This window comes from Temnothorax americanus, unplaced genomic scaffold (assembly GCF_048541705.1).
Source record: "Temnothorax americanus isolate GAGA-0224 unplaced genomic scaffold, ASM4854170v1 Scaffold12, whole genome shotgun sequence".
NCBI lineage: Eukaryota > Metazoa > Arthropoda > Insecta > Hymenoptera > Formicidae > Temnothorax > Temnothorax americanus.
The window spans coordinates 3,992,745-4,006,648 of NW_027509253.1; the positions used below are offsets into that span (position 1 = coordinate 3,992,745).

Here is a 13,904-nt window from a genome sequence, read left to right on the forward strand (position 1 = left end):
TTATGTGGATACATAATTTTTAAGACAATATTTTATCGCGCAACAAATGTGCGATGCAAATACCGACCTGTGTCATATATCAGCCGTATATTTTATCATATACACGTGATAGTATTGCAATATGTACCTCGAAAATCCTTGAGGTAGACTTTAAATCGAGCATCTCCATGATTAATTTAAGATTCTGTTGATTTATTATGAAGTGTATTTACCGAGCTTTCTGGGAACTGTATTTCATTTATCGTATTACATATAGAATATAGCTATTCTCACTTAGCTTCTATACGGTCACAGAATATTCCTGTACAAGTGCCATCACAAACATTCGTCTAACATTTAAGTCGCACCTGCATTTATGCGCACCTATAAAATCAAAATGTGGAAAATCAAATGGGCAGAATTACAACACAAGGAGAATAAGAGCACAGAGTTCAGAAGTTTGTAATTGTTATATAATAAAATCTAACCTATATTCATTACTATTACCTGTATGTATTTGTAATCGTCTACGTATACAATAATTAGACGAGAAAATAGAAAATAAAAACCACTACAACACGTACTCTCGCGCGCTACTTGCACACGTCCTGCACTCCTTTCAATCACTCCTTTCACTGTCCGTTGAAATCTTATATAAAAGAGTTTATTTTATGCAAACATATCTTCTCGATCAGCTCCAACGCCATCGCCGTCTTCCAAGCTTGAGAAGTTGAGGAAATGGGCCGGCCTATGCACCTCGTGATAGAATTCCTTCGGATTCGCCAATTGTAATTCGTACTTCATATTGGGGTCGTGTCTCACGCCCATGAAGTTGTAGTTCCACGAGCCTTGACTGGGTACCATAAAGAAGCCGAGGAAACGATCGGACAGAAGCATTTGCACCTTCTCGTAATGACTAGGCAAATAACCCTTCGGATTGTTGCCCTTGTCGGTGTTCTGCTTGCCCCATTCGAAACCACTCGGAGTCAGCTTGTACGCCGTGAGCGAGCAGGAGCCGGGCGTGAAGCTGCAAGTGATAACGATGGTCTTCTCACCGTCCCAGATGGTATTCTCCGCCATAATCCGTGCGTGAGAAGATATGTCCTGCGGCGATAGTTGCGGCAGCTCATTTGGCTGCGTGTGTATCCATCCCAGCGGCTCCATCTCCTTCAAATACTGATGGTTGGGTAACGTGTTTGGTAAGTGGACGGTCTGATGAGTTCCCCATTGTGGCGCCATTACAATACATCTGATTTCTTTCACCTATCAAACACAGAACGCGAGATTAGAGTGGATTACGGTACGAAATTACAGTTGGAGTGGATTTACATTTTAATATATGAAATAATTTAGCAATAATTACCTGAGGGTTGTCAGGTGGACTGATGCCGTACAAATAACCAGCTATCTGGGCTCGCAGATCGGAAATGGTGACAAATTTCTTCAGTACGTTCTTAGGCAAGATGTAAGTGTAGCCGGTCTCCTTGATGTCGTCGGACGAAACGTAGATATGATTCGTTCTGAGATGGAGATTGGTCGCGGAGATAGCACGTACTCGCCATTCGGTCTTCGAGCTGAAGGTCTGCGTCTCATAGTTGGATGTAGTCGCGGTGATGATCTCGTCACCGTGCTTGTTCACCGTTCGCGTGGTGGTAGCGGTAAGCTGACTCTGTTCTTTAGTCTGCTTCTCGATCTCGGCGATCTGTTGCCGTTGCGCAGACGGCGCGCTTATCTCCATGCCCAGAATGATATCGCGGATCTCAGACTGCGTGAGCGACGCGACATTGACGTTGTTCTTCTTGCCGTAGTCCGCCAGAATTAGATCCTTCAGCTGCACTTCCACTTTGATCCATTCGTCGTCCGTCAATGACGGCCATATATGATGCGGCTCGGTGATGGTGGTCTTGTCAGGCTTGAGAACGACCTTGGTCCTCTCGGTGTTGACGTGCAGAGCGCGCAGGATCAGAATCAGTCGTGAAAACGCGGTGTATGACGAGATGGTCTTCAACCAGTCGTCGTAAAGATTGAACAGCACCATCTGCGGCTCGGTCGCCTTTAAAATCAGATCGCCAAACTTCTCCACTTTGAGACACGCCTGGAACGGTAACTGCAACTCGGATCCCTTGATGACTATATTGGGGAAGTCCAGCAAGTGCACTTCCAGCGGATCTAACATTCCCTTTCTGGTGACGATAATCTGTTTCGGCTGTTCCTCCACTGGCAGAGAGCGAATCAGCGCAGCGACTTCCTCGGCGGTCTTCCACTTGGCCAACTGACCCAGACGCTTTTGGCCCGCCCAGACAGAGGTGTGAATGATCTTCAGAAAGAGTTGTCCCGTGCGCGGATTGAAGATGAAGATCGCGCCGTTTATCGGCTTCGTCGTTAAATTGCCCTCAAAGGTTTTGTGGATCGTCACGCGATACACGTTCGTATCGTCGACGAACCATATGATCTGATTGGAGAAGAGCTCGCCATAGTTTTGCGAGGAGAGGTAAGGCTCCGTCGGTTCGGACGAGTACAACTGCAACGCCTTGCGGATGCGTTCGCGTAACACATACAAGGCTGGATTCGCCTTCATGATCTTTGCCATGGCTTGCTGGATGAGCGGCTTGCAGCCGGGGAACCAGTTGCCGTAGGCGCTGTGCAAGTTGTATGCCAGATCGATGGCTATGAGGAGGCCGGTGGGTGATGGATAGATGGACATGTTATCCGTGGTGTAGTCGAGAAATTTCGCACGAGCGTACCGCTCGATGTCGTGTGAATCGTAGTCGCCCCATCTCAGTTGAACGTCGATCCAATACTTTTGCGTGGTCGTGTTATCCATCACGTCTTTGGAATCGGCGAGAAGGGACGGCCGAGACACGTTCCATTTGTAGGCGGAGAAGAGTAGAATGTCGGCGCACGAGGAGTTCATCTTGTAAGACTTTCGCGGATGTATCGTTTCCTTCTGCACGGTCTCGATTTCCAGCGCGTCCAGCTCTTGATCGAACACCTGGCAGAGATCCATCACGATGGACTCGTGCACCTTTTGCCACAAGTGAGCGCGGAATATCTGGATCAACGAGATTTTTAGGGTCGGTATTTTTCCATGCATGAATATCCCCGTCAGATCGAGTTGCACCTGGAAACCGACGTAAACGTTGGCGCGGTTAATAGTCGGTGACCACCACAGAGTGAATCGACGATTGGGAATCTGGTTGAGACCGGAACGTTGAGCGTTCGTCAGCTTCTTGTATTTCATGGACTCTTCGAAACCGGACGCCTTTTCCCAGAACAGACCTTCCCACGTCGGGAAGTAGGTGCCCTTGAACAAAGTGTGCTCCAGGATGCCTTCGACGCCGCCGAGCGCTTGAATCATGTCAGTTCGATAGTTGTTCAGATTCCACAGTTTGCCGTCGTGACGCTGATGAGTCCACCAGAACGGATTTTGCTTCAACACCTGATATTGTTTGAACTCTGTACGAATACGCCAACCCTTGTCGTAGGCCAGCGTGTGCCGATCCTTCTGGAAGAGCGTATTTATTCTGGGAATACCGCGATCCCAGCTGTCCTCGAGATCTTCCAAGGTAAGCCTGCGATTTTGCGCGTTGGCCTCTTGCCGCTTTAGGGCGTACTCCGCCCAGACGCGTTGAGAATCGATAAACTCCGATTCCCACGGTTGTATGTAACGGTACAGGTTCGGAATCAGTTGATCCTCGTCGTGACTCATGCCCGAACGGAAGTGAGTGATGCCCACGTCAGTTTGCTTCGACCATCTCAAGTCTGACTGTGGTATTAATACGTGGCCCATCGACAGCATTCCTAGACCGCCCAATTCCTTGGGCGTATAAAAAACGACAGGTGGGAAACGCGACGGCATTTTCGAATTCAGCCCGATTTTGATACGTGTCTGGATTTTATTTTCGCACTTGACTAGCAGATCCAGCAACTCTTGCGTGTTCACCACCGCCTCTCTGAAATAAGTCATTAAACCGATTAGCGCGGTATTCCACTTGTTCACGATTTTCGTGAAAGTGGTCGAGCCCGAAGCCATCAAGATCTGTCTGACGCGATTGTGGAAACGCTGCAAGCTCTCGTCGTCGACACGCAAGAAGCACTGCGCCGTTCTTTCCTTTGTGATTTCGTTCTGGAGATTCCAGACGCCGTCCCGATGCGTAAACTCCTCGTGTGTTGTTCTGCACTTGGGCAGAATCCTGCATTCAAAGCCGCTCATATTGAACAACAAATTGGGATTGTCCTTGCTGTAGACGCTGACAAAACTGTTCTCCCACTGAATAGTGGTGGTGGAGCGCGGTAGTCGATTCTTGATGTCCCAGAAAACGGCGCGACCCAGGTTCACGTCGTGCTTCATCAGTCTCATACGGGCGTCTCGCGGCCAACACTTCTTGTTGTTATAGCCGACGATGTTCTCGTTGTTCGGATCAGGATGCTCAGTGAGATAACGCTGGATAAGATCTCTCGCTTCGTCGGCAGAGAAACGCAGGAATAGATGTATTCTGTCGACGTAGCGGCAGTACAATCGAATAGGATGCGCCGTTTCGGAGGCGACGTCCTGGAACGTCAAGAAATCGTTTGGCATTTGCGGCGGACCAGCCATCTCGCTGGCTCGTTGAAGACCCAGCACCAGTAGATCTAATACCAGTCCGTAGTATTGGGCGATAAAAGACGCGAATTGCAGTCCTCTGATAATGCCGTAACTGTTGGTGTGATTCATGTCTTTGTAATTGATGACCACGTTGTTCTTCGCGGTCATATAATCGGCGATATTATGATCGACTATCAGGCGTAACAATCTGTTGAGCAACGTAAGATCGATCTTCTCGTACAGCTTCTCAAATTTCGATTCGAGCAACACGTTGCATTCACCCTCACTGACGTCCCACACATCCTGGAGATTGTTGATACCTTGGCACCACTTGTAAACGAGAAGCGGTGGCGGTTCCGTGTCGGCCGGTTTCACCCAGGGTGGGAACAGTCGCCTCTTGTCCGCCTCGTACCACAGATATTGATCGAGGTAAGCATCCGTGATCTTTTCGAGCGGCTCCACATCGTACACAGGGATCAAATGACTGTAAAGATCCATGAATTCGATGCCAACTTCCTTGAAGGCCCTCTGCGTGAGCAAATGTCTCTTGATCCTGGATAGTGCCTCGTGTGGGTTGTCATACGCTTGTTCTATCAAGCCCAGCTCTTCTCGTTGACTTTGATTTAGTCTGGATTTAACGCTATAGGCTTCCTTCAAGCGTTCCAGAGCCAATATCAGCAGCTTCGTATCGTGCTTGTAGGATAGCGGTGGGAAGGGTATCGGCGCGAATCTTCGGGACTCCAGCCAATGCACCGAGGTAGTGAATATGGCCACAGCTTCCTCCGGTGATATGTATGGACCGTCCTTCAAGTAATTGTGTTGTCGTTCTTGCTCAGCTTTCAAGTAAAGACGCGTCAAACGGCCAAGATTCTTCTTGCATACAGTTTTATCCACCGTGGCACCGCGCCGAATTCTCTCTCGATTGTAATGAGCCGTGTTCGTCCACCAGTCGGCTTTCATCTTGACGTAACGCAATATCATGTTCTCGATCGGAATTGGCAAGCCTGGCACCTTCCATGGAATATTCGCCTTCCAGCAACGCCAGGCCTCGCTCAGATGTTGAAGAATAGTTCGCGCCTTGTTTTGTTTTATTCCCTCAGGCATCATGTCCACTATGTCATGCATGACGGATGCTCGTAATTCGAGATCGAAGTGCGACTCAACTCGCTGTTTCGTCACCGTTTTTGCCACGCCCTTCGAGTGGCGACCTTCAAATTGTCTTGATAATAGATTACCGAGCCATCTTTCCAACAGCGGAGTGATGCCTCTCATGAAGAACAACCAGACGCGCCAGCCAGGTGCCCAGAACCCACAGCCGGGCCCTTTGCCGACTGGGCCGGTATTGAAACGATAATAGATCAAATGTTTCAAGTCCTTGCACATCCTGATCTGCCGCATCAATTTGTACTTGTACCGATACATGCCGGTCAACTGACCGACGTGTGCGAAGATATATTGCAATCCGTCAGCGAGCTGAAAAGCATCTACGTTGTTCAGTCGATACTGAACGTGAGAATCGATAATGAGCTTGGTCAAACGAAGAATCTCACGACACAGATGGAAAGCGTTACCAAAGCGCGATTTCTTTCTCTCTTTCGTTGTAAGCGTCTTGACAGGTTTCAAGTTGAAATTGTAATCCAAGTGGAGATAGTTAAGGTTCTTCCGGTGTATCAGCAGATTCAACATGTTATATCCTTGACGACACACCTGCAAACCGGCTTCCACCCAGTCTATCGTCGTTGTTTGGAAAAACTTGGTCGACTTGAACGAACGGAATAAATAGCGTTTCTTCTGCGGTTTCGGTGGTCTGTGCTTCAGAGCGTTCAGCACAAAGTATTTCAGCAATTTCTGGTAACTGACTCGCACTTTTACGGGTTGCCCAGGCGGACAATGCTCCCTGTACCACGACTTGACTAATGGGATGTCGATGGCTCTTCTCGTTCTACCGGAACGTGTGTTAAATGGCCTTGGGGCCCATAGAAGCGCTATTCCATTTGCTGTGTTATCGGTGTAAAGAGGTGTCTCCTGAAGAAACGGTTGCACCTCGCCAGGCAAAACAAAGTCTTCATCGTCCTCGATTTGCGGTTCTACCGTCTGCAACAAATTAATTAAATTAATTAATATGATACTTATCTAATTTGAAAGTTAAAAACTTACTTTCAGTGAATTCCTATGAGAGATCGGATTGATTAATGGATCGAAATAGAATGCAGGCAAGTCTGGATCTTCAGTTTTTATGTACACGACATTTGGTGCATGATACCTATAAACAATATATTAATTAATCAAAACATGTACAACATGTAAAACTATATGATTATTTTTTTGAAAAAAATTATAGTTCTGTAAGTGACATCAGCGGTTCCTTTTTGCAATCTTCAAAAAAGATACGAATAACAATCACTAAACTTTCTTTACCACACTGCTAGTAAGATCTTTATATACTAACACAAAAATCTCAAAACTAGTGTGGAATATGTAAAAATTTAATAAAAATATATAAAGAGAGATATACTGCTATGACTCACCACGAAAGATGCACAAAATGAGGCATGTTGTTGTACAAGTAGGGAAACGCAATCCTATATTCTGTCCTGATAGGTTGTCTGATAATGATTTTATTAATGTCATTAAACTCGTTCCAATCTTCATCAGCAGCGTTCGAATCCTTTACCAATGGTTCGAATTTCGGTCCTCCAGGGATAGCCATATTCAGGGCTTTTGCGGTGAAGAATGACTTCGGGTCAAACAGGTAAAAGAAATTTTGATCTACCAAGTCGGTCAACAATTGATTAGCCAAGCGGTACAGAGTGGCCATTTGCGGTAGCGTCAAGTTCCATCTTCGGTATGTGGATCCATTAACATGTCTGCAATACATTTTATCATTCAGGTTCTATATTGCGTATGCAGTGAAAAAATTATATTCTCAGGAATGTCTTTTCAGCACAGCATTTCTCCAACTGGATCGCTTTTATATCAATCTCAATGATATGCGACAATCCAGTTGTCAACTCACATGTCCAGTTGATTTCAGGACCCCTACGCGTCTCATCATTAAAGAGCAAATAGGCCGATACAATGTGTCAAACAAATATAATTTCTTTTTTCCTTATAATCGTCTGTATGCGTAAACGACTTACTTTGTCCCGACTAAGGGCTTGTGTTCGTAAAACCATGACGCCACGGACTCGTCTTCCTCCGAATCGAGTTCAATTTGTATAGCTTCCAACGGTTCCACATCCAGAACGTTGTCCGCGTAATCTAGAGGAGGCTCTTCGTCATCAAAGGGTGGGAATCTCATTCTTTTGAAATGTCTACGATCCCTCTTCTCTCGTCTCATCATGATCCACATGGTGCTGAAGAAGTCAGAATTTTCAATATGAATATTTTACAAATTATTAAACAACAACAAGATTGTTCGCGCCTTACCCCCATTGAGCTATGTACACAGGTTCTATAACCCAAGGAATCTCATTGACGAACGTAATGGCTCCAGTAATATGATACAAGACCTTTACGTCCCTTATTTGTTCCCACGGCATAGGCATATTCTCCAACAACTTCATAACGGCATGTGGCATATACTTCAATGCCCTGCAATATAAATATATTTCGTAGAGATCTTAATTACACACAGCTTTCCATACCAACTTACCCCAAGTAAACGCGCTTGTCATGTCGGTATTTTCTACTGCTCATATCGCCATGATCCCTGATGATCTTCCTTATATGCTCAGCTGGCATATCTTCCTTCTGAGCGTCTACGAAGCCAAACTTCCTCTTCTCCGCAAACCGCTTTGATTGTAACTGTTGCCATTTTTGTGCTGGAGCAAACAAGATATTGCCATTGTAAAAAAAAATACAACGTAAAGATAATCATCGGTAACAAATGTTACCTTTCTCCTGAAGCTTGTCTTCGGACAGGACTTCTGGCTGCTTAGGCATCTGAGGCAACGGCGGTCCAGCTATATGAGCCTGCATATGAGCATGATGGGCAGCTTGCGCATGGGCCGCAGCCTGAGCGTGCACCTGGGCCGCTATCTGCGCCTGCTGCTGGGCGGCCATCATCGTGGCCCATGGACCCGGGGGCAGCAAATACGGCGGGATAGACATGATTGCAGGTGTTTCCCAGCTAAAAAATACAAGACTCTCAATTAACTTTTTTTCGATATGAGCCGTTCGTCGCTGTATGCAGACGCGTTCGAGTATCTCGGATAAGCCGTAAACTTCGAAGTACGGCGTTGAAAACACGGATCAATCGCAAGCGTAATTTCTACCGCCGGATCTTGGAACATGTCCGACCGCGCACGGAAGTGATACATGTGTACAAACAATAGTACTAGTCAACACTTGATAACAGACTGCACGTACAGCTTCTTACGATATTAGTTGATTAATTCCTGCGTGACGCCATGCTGTGTAAAATCAATTTGTCGTTTGATTGATCACTTTACATCAAGTCGGCTCTTTTTCACAAGAAACGGCAACGCACAATGGGCAATGGCTGAATGGCTTCGATTCGATCTCTCTTTCTTACGACTGTGTTCAAAAACATCGAGAGAGGAAAAACTGACAGAGACGCACCCTGCCCTCCGATTCTCTAACGAGAAACGTATGCGTAAACTCTGCTCTAACAGAAAAGCTGCAAGCTTATTGGCTAAAAACTGTGCGATAGAGCCAATCAATTTGCAGCCTTTTGCATACGTTTCTCGTTTAGAGAATCGGGGACCTGGCTTCTTCTCTAGGGAGTAGAAGAACCAATGGGCGCGTTCAGCAGAACAATTAAACCGCTTTGGTAGTAATCAAACGTGATTGGCTTAAGCTGGCCACACACACTTTCCGTAGAACGTAATAGTAGGGTTTCGACCAATCGCATTGCTCGATTCGGCCGTCCGTAAAAGCTTTCCCCTCTACAAGAGGGGAATAGTCGACTCTGATTGGTGGATTTGAACAGTTTAAATTGTCAAATTTTATATTGCCAAGATAGCTATATAAATACAATAGTAAAATGTTTAACAATAAGCGTGTTAAAACATTAGAACATTCAACTCTAATTATCTTGACATATATAATTTTTAAAACAAGATAAAATAGTCATTCACATTAAATTATCAATATTAATTATTTAAGATGTGACAAAAATGCTACGAAATAAATATTTTAAAGTATACTTTTCATTGTTATTTTAATGGATATAATAAAGTAAGTATAAATTGGCAGAATTCTTTAATAATTTGACCAAAAATATAGCATTACAACAAAATAATTGAATTATTTGGAATTGAATTATTGTAGCATGTAACATAAAACAAACAATATTTCAAAATATTGTTTTACAATCATCGAGAATGATTCACATAGCACGGAGTATAATATATATAGTAAAATTTTGTGTGTACTTGTGAAATATTTTACAAGTTTTACCATAATATATATTCTGTCCTCTATCAAATATATTATATATTTGTCAGGTCGTTTGATATCGTTCAACACAAACATTTTTCCATACGCAATTAAAATGTACAGAATATCTTCCCAAACCATTTCGTACATTATACGGATGCGTATATGTAAGATGGTGATATCATCGTATTACTGAACGAGCGGGTAATTAATTTTTAGAAACTACTTTCGCAATTTTTTGCAACATACATTTACCTCTTTTTGATATTTCTCCTCTATCAGAACCAATTTAGACAACGTCTTGATATGCTTGAGCGTAATTGTCTGATTCCTAATCCGTCTTTCCATTTCGTCTGCTGCATTCGTCATATGTGGTACTTTAAAAGCACGAGCATTTCTTATAAGACCTACCGCTGTAGCTATACTATTCTCTATGTTTGTTTTAATTTCTAATTCTTTTAATCTCTTTTTGTATTTTTTCGTTAAACTTGGTATGTGTACCATGTTATTCACATTTATGTTCCGTTTATTTTCGAATAGATTAGGTTCGATTCTTACTTCGCTTGTTGATAATTGACTTTCGTTTCTTTCATAATCTTTAAGCGACACGGGCTCGATATTTAATGGCATAATAATATTAGAATCCTGCGTAGGAGAATATATCGTTATCTCATCGCAATTGCGATCCGTTGTTTTGCTCTTCTCAAGCGCAATATTGTTCATATTTTGTCCCTCAACTAACATTTCGTTATTCTGTTGATTAATTGCAGAATAATTGTCGAAGTTGATGTTATGTGGGACGCAAGATGCCGTGGATGAGGAATATACATTGTACACAACGTTTCCTTGGTCACGTACCGTTATCTCCTGCTGGATCTGCTGTGAATTTTTCTTATTCTTCCTCTTTTCCTCCAACCTGATGCGACGTAACATCTTCTGTACGCTCACCGATGTGTGAGGTACAAATAGCTGATTGTAAAGCAGAATAAGTCTAAGATAAGTGGAAGCGTCAAGTCTTTCGCCCATCAGATGTCGATGCGATTCGAATTTCCTCATCATACGTTGAAACATATGTACTAAACTATTTGATCGATTATTTGATTTAGATTCCGTATTGGCAATCATCAGAAGCCTGGTTTGCAATTGCAACAACTTTTTTCGCGACTGATTATATATTTTCGTATTCTTTTCGTGTTGTACCAACTTAATTTTCTCATCGTTTATACAACTATAAATCCATTGCGGATCATTCATTCCTCCTATATGTTCAGCATAAAATGTGAAACGCATTTTCTCGAGTTGCAGCAGTCTTGAATTCAGGAAGTTATACATCTCTATAGGATTTATAGGTGGAGTAGTCACGTCTATCCCATAATCTTTCTCATCATCTCGAAGGTTAAGCCAATACCTCAACAATTCATACAACTCCTCTATATATTCTTTCATTCCTAGTAAGTGTAATTGTAGATTCCGACGATCGGTAAAGCCTATCTTCACTTCAAACTCTATTGGTTTCTCAAGCAATGTGTTAAGAAAAACCGGAGCTGCAACCCTGCGGTTTATTAAACTGTTTAACTGTTTAATAGGTTTTCTGTTACAAAAATACATATTATTAAGATTTTTCAAAATCATCCGCGCGTTCTGGTGATATTTGTTGCGAAAATGACCATAGGAATATATAATGTCAATAAATGGTACGTTATATACTTTGGTTAGTGAGGGCTTCGTTCTTACGGCCCAAATATTCATTACTACAGCGTCCACGACTTCTTTTGGTAGAATATAAAAATTAATACGTGATGATAACGTGTCTATATTGGCAGAAGGTTCCACGTCTTCGGTCCTTGCGTCAGAATCTTGCAAATCTATGAGCGGCGATTCCAGTTTTGGTGGAATAGGTACTTCACACATGGATTCTTCGGAGTCGGAATTGTCTTCATCTTTATCGGTTTGTTTGGCTACACATTCTCCACATTCTTCACATTTCGAAACAACATTGTACTTTGAGTCGGAATTGTCTTCATCTTTATCGGTTTGTTTGGCTACACATTCTCCCCATTCTTCACATTTCGAAACAACATTGTACTTTGAGTCGGAATTGTCTTCATCTTTATCGGTTTGTTTGGCTACACATTCTCCACATTTCGAAACAACATTGTACTTTGAATATGCTGTATTATTATGGTCTTTCTCAGAGCTTTCTTGATGTTCATTTTTCGCATGTTTGGAAGATTTATCATTTTTAGAAGAAATTTCTTTGTTTTCCATTACTTGTGTAACTGGAAGATCTTCTGGGCTTCCATTGTCACATCCATGTGCCGAAGAATTCATCTCTCTACCAGCCAATGTATTGACTTGAGTAAATTCTGTCCGATCTGTAGAGGGCATCGTCTGAGAATCTGCTGAATATCGTATATACGTATTATTGCAAATCAATTGTTCTGCAATTCAATGGAATTCTTTTTTAAAGTATTTTAATCATAAAATTCTATTAATATCTTCGACTTCTTAGTTTTACTAGCTTTACCTCCAGCGGTTTTAGATGCCATAGGTTGCTCTTCAGATTCGTGCTGCAGCCTGTCTGATTTGACATTCGTCTCAGTGGTCAAGCTATCGAGTTGAATCGTCCTGGGAGCATCTGTGATCCTTGAATCACCTTCAATGTCCGAATCAGTTTGAATCGAGAAATCATAATAGATTCTTTCGTACAATCGAGCCTGCAACTCGCTATCCTCAAAGTTGTCGGTTTTGTAAAAATCTACAACATACAACTGTCATAATTAATACTCACTTCGTTATCATAAAAAATCATAATATATTTTTAGTAATTGAGTGAGATAATTGCTGGTTTCGAAGAATGGTAATTATGAAGAAGAGAGGGTTTCTCACCAATTTGGCTGAAACTTTACAATTTTATGTATTTTGGTGCGTATAACATGAATCTATAAATTAAAATTGTCGCTCTCAATTAGGAAAAAAGTTATTAAGTACTAAAGTTGACAGTTGCGTGGTTGAGACGTCTCTGTCATTTATTATACTTTATTCATTTATTATACAGACATCCTAACCACGAAACTATCAACTTTAGTACTTAATAATTTTTTTCTCAATTGAAAACGACAATTTTAACTTATAGATTCATGTTTTGCACACCAAAATACACAAAATTGTCACAATTTTTCAGCCAAATTGGTGAGGAAGACCCTCTCCTTCATAATTAATAAAACAGAATTGTTGGTTATTCACCTTCGAACGAATTGTTCTTCCTCTCAGTGATGTCGTCTGACATGACTCCTGAATATTTCTTATAGGTCTTAGATAAATCTCGGAAGTAATTGAAAAAATTTGGATTTTAACCGACTAATACGCTATTGAAATATAACAATGAATTTTATGGCAAGCACAAAAGCGACATTTCTGCAAAAACTGTGCACCGTGCACGTGCTAGATCCATTATACGGTTGTTTTTCTTCTTTGTTTTTATTATGGCTCCTGCCACTTTCCAGAGAGCAATATGGCAGATCCATTTAAAGAGGATGCTGAAGTCAGAAGTGACGCAGTGACGGCCAACTTCAATGTCGATAAATGTGTCAACATTTAGGGTTGGTTTATAATAGCCGTAACCGTTAATTTAAACCGTAATCTTTAAGAAATTGACCAATCACAGTCGATTATTCTTCTCACATTCGACTGTGATTGATCAATTTCTTAAAGATTACGGCTTAAATCAACGGTTACGGCTATTATAAATCAACCCTTACTAATTTTGTTCTTCCTATATCTGTCTTTGTCTAACGAAATGACATCTGTCTTTGTTCGATTGCTGCGCCATCTCTGCTTACTAGCCTGCGTTAGATTTAGGGGCCGTCTACAATAGGTGTAGTAAGCTTGGAGCGGTAAGGCCACCTACAATGAACGTCGGAAGTCGGAGTCGTAA

The 13,904-nt window shown here is 42.5% G+C and overlaps 2 protein-coding genes across 5 annotated transcripts; both read right to left on the reverse strand.

Annotated features, from left to right (window-relative positions):
- Positions 1-417: 417 nt before the first annotated feature.
- Positions 418-9,081, reverse strand: Prp8 (pre-mRNA processing factor 8). Its single transcript, XM_077398610.1, has 9 exons — positions 8,936-9,081; positions 8,461-8,696; positions 8,220-8,388; positions 7,994-8,158; positions 7,705-7,920; positions 7,093-7,431; positions 6,722-6,827; positions 1,343-6,658; positions 418-1,242 (listed from the first exon to the last, which is right to left on the reverse strand). Exons 2-9 carry the CDS (start codon positions 8,675-8,677, stop codon positions 649-651), a joined length of 7,122 nt encoding a protein of 2,373 aa, XP_077254736.1. The 5' UTR covers positions 8,678-8,696; positions 8,936-9,081; the 3' UTR covers positions 418-648.
- Positions 9,082-9,773: 692 nt separating this feature from the next.
- LOC143893249 (uncharacterized) lies at positions 9,774-13,687 on the reverse strand. Of its 4 annotated transcripts, none has more exons than XM_077398418.1 (3): positions 13,214-13,687; positions 12,495-12,725; positions 9,774-12,408 (listed from the first exon to the last, which is right to left on the reverse strand). In XM_077398418.1, the coding sequence occupies exons 1-3, from the start codon at positions 13,254-13,256 to the stop codon at positions 10,190-10,192; spliced, it is 2,493 nt and encodes an 830-aa protein (XP_077254544.1). In that variant the 5' UTR covers positions 13,257-13,687; the 3' UTR covers positions 9,774-10,189. The 4 variants fall into 4 exon arrangements, with proteins under 4 accessions (XP_077254544.1, XP_077254546.1, XP_077254547.1 ...); XM_077398420.1 differs by having other exon boundaries at positions 9,774-12,366; positions 13,214-13,686; XM_077398421.1 differs by having other exon boundaries at positions 12,495-12,738; positions 13,214-13,686.
- Positions 13,688-13,904: the final 217 nt, after the last annotated feature.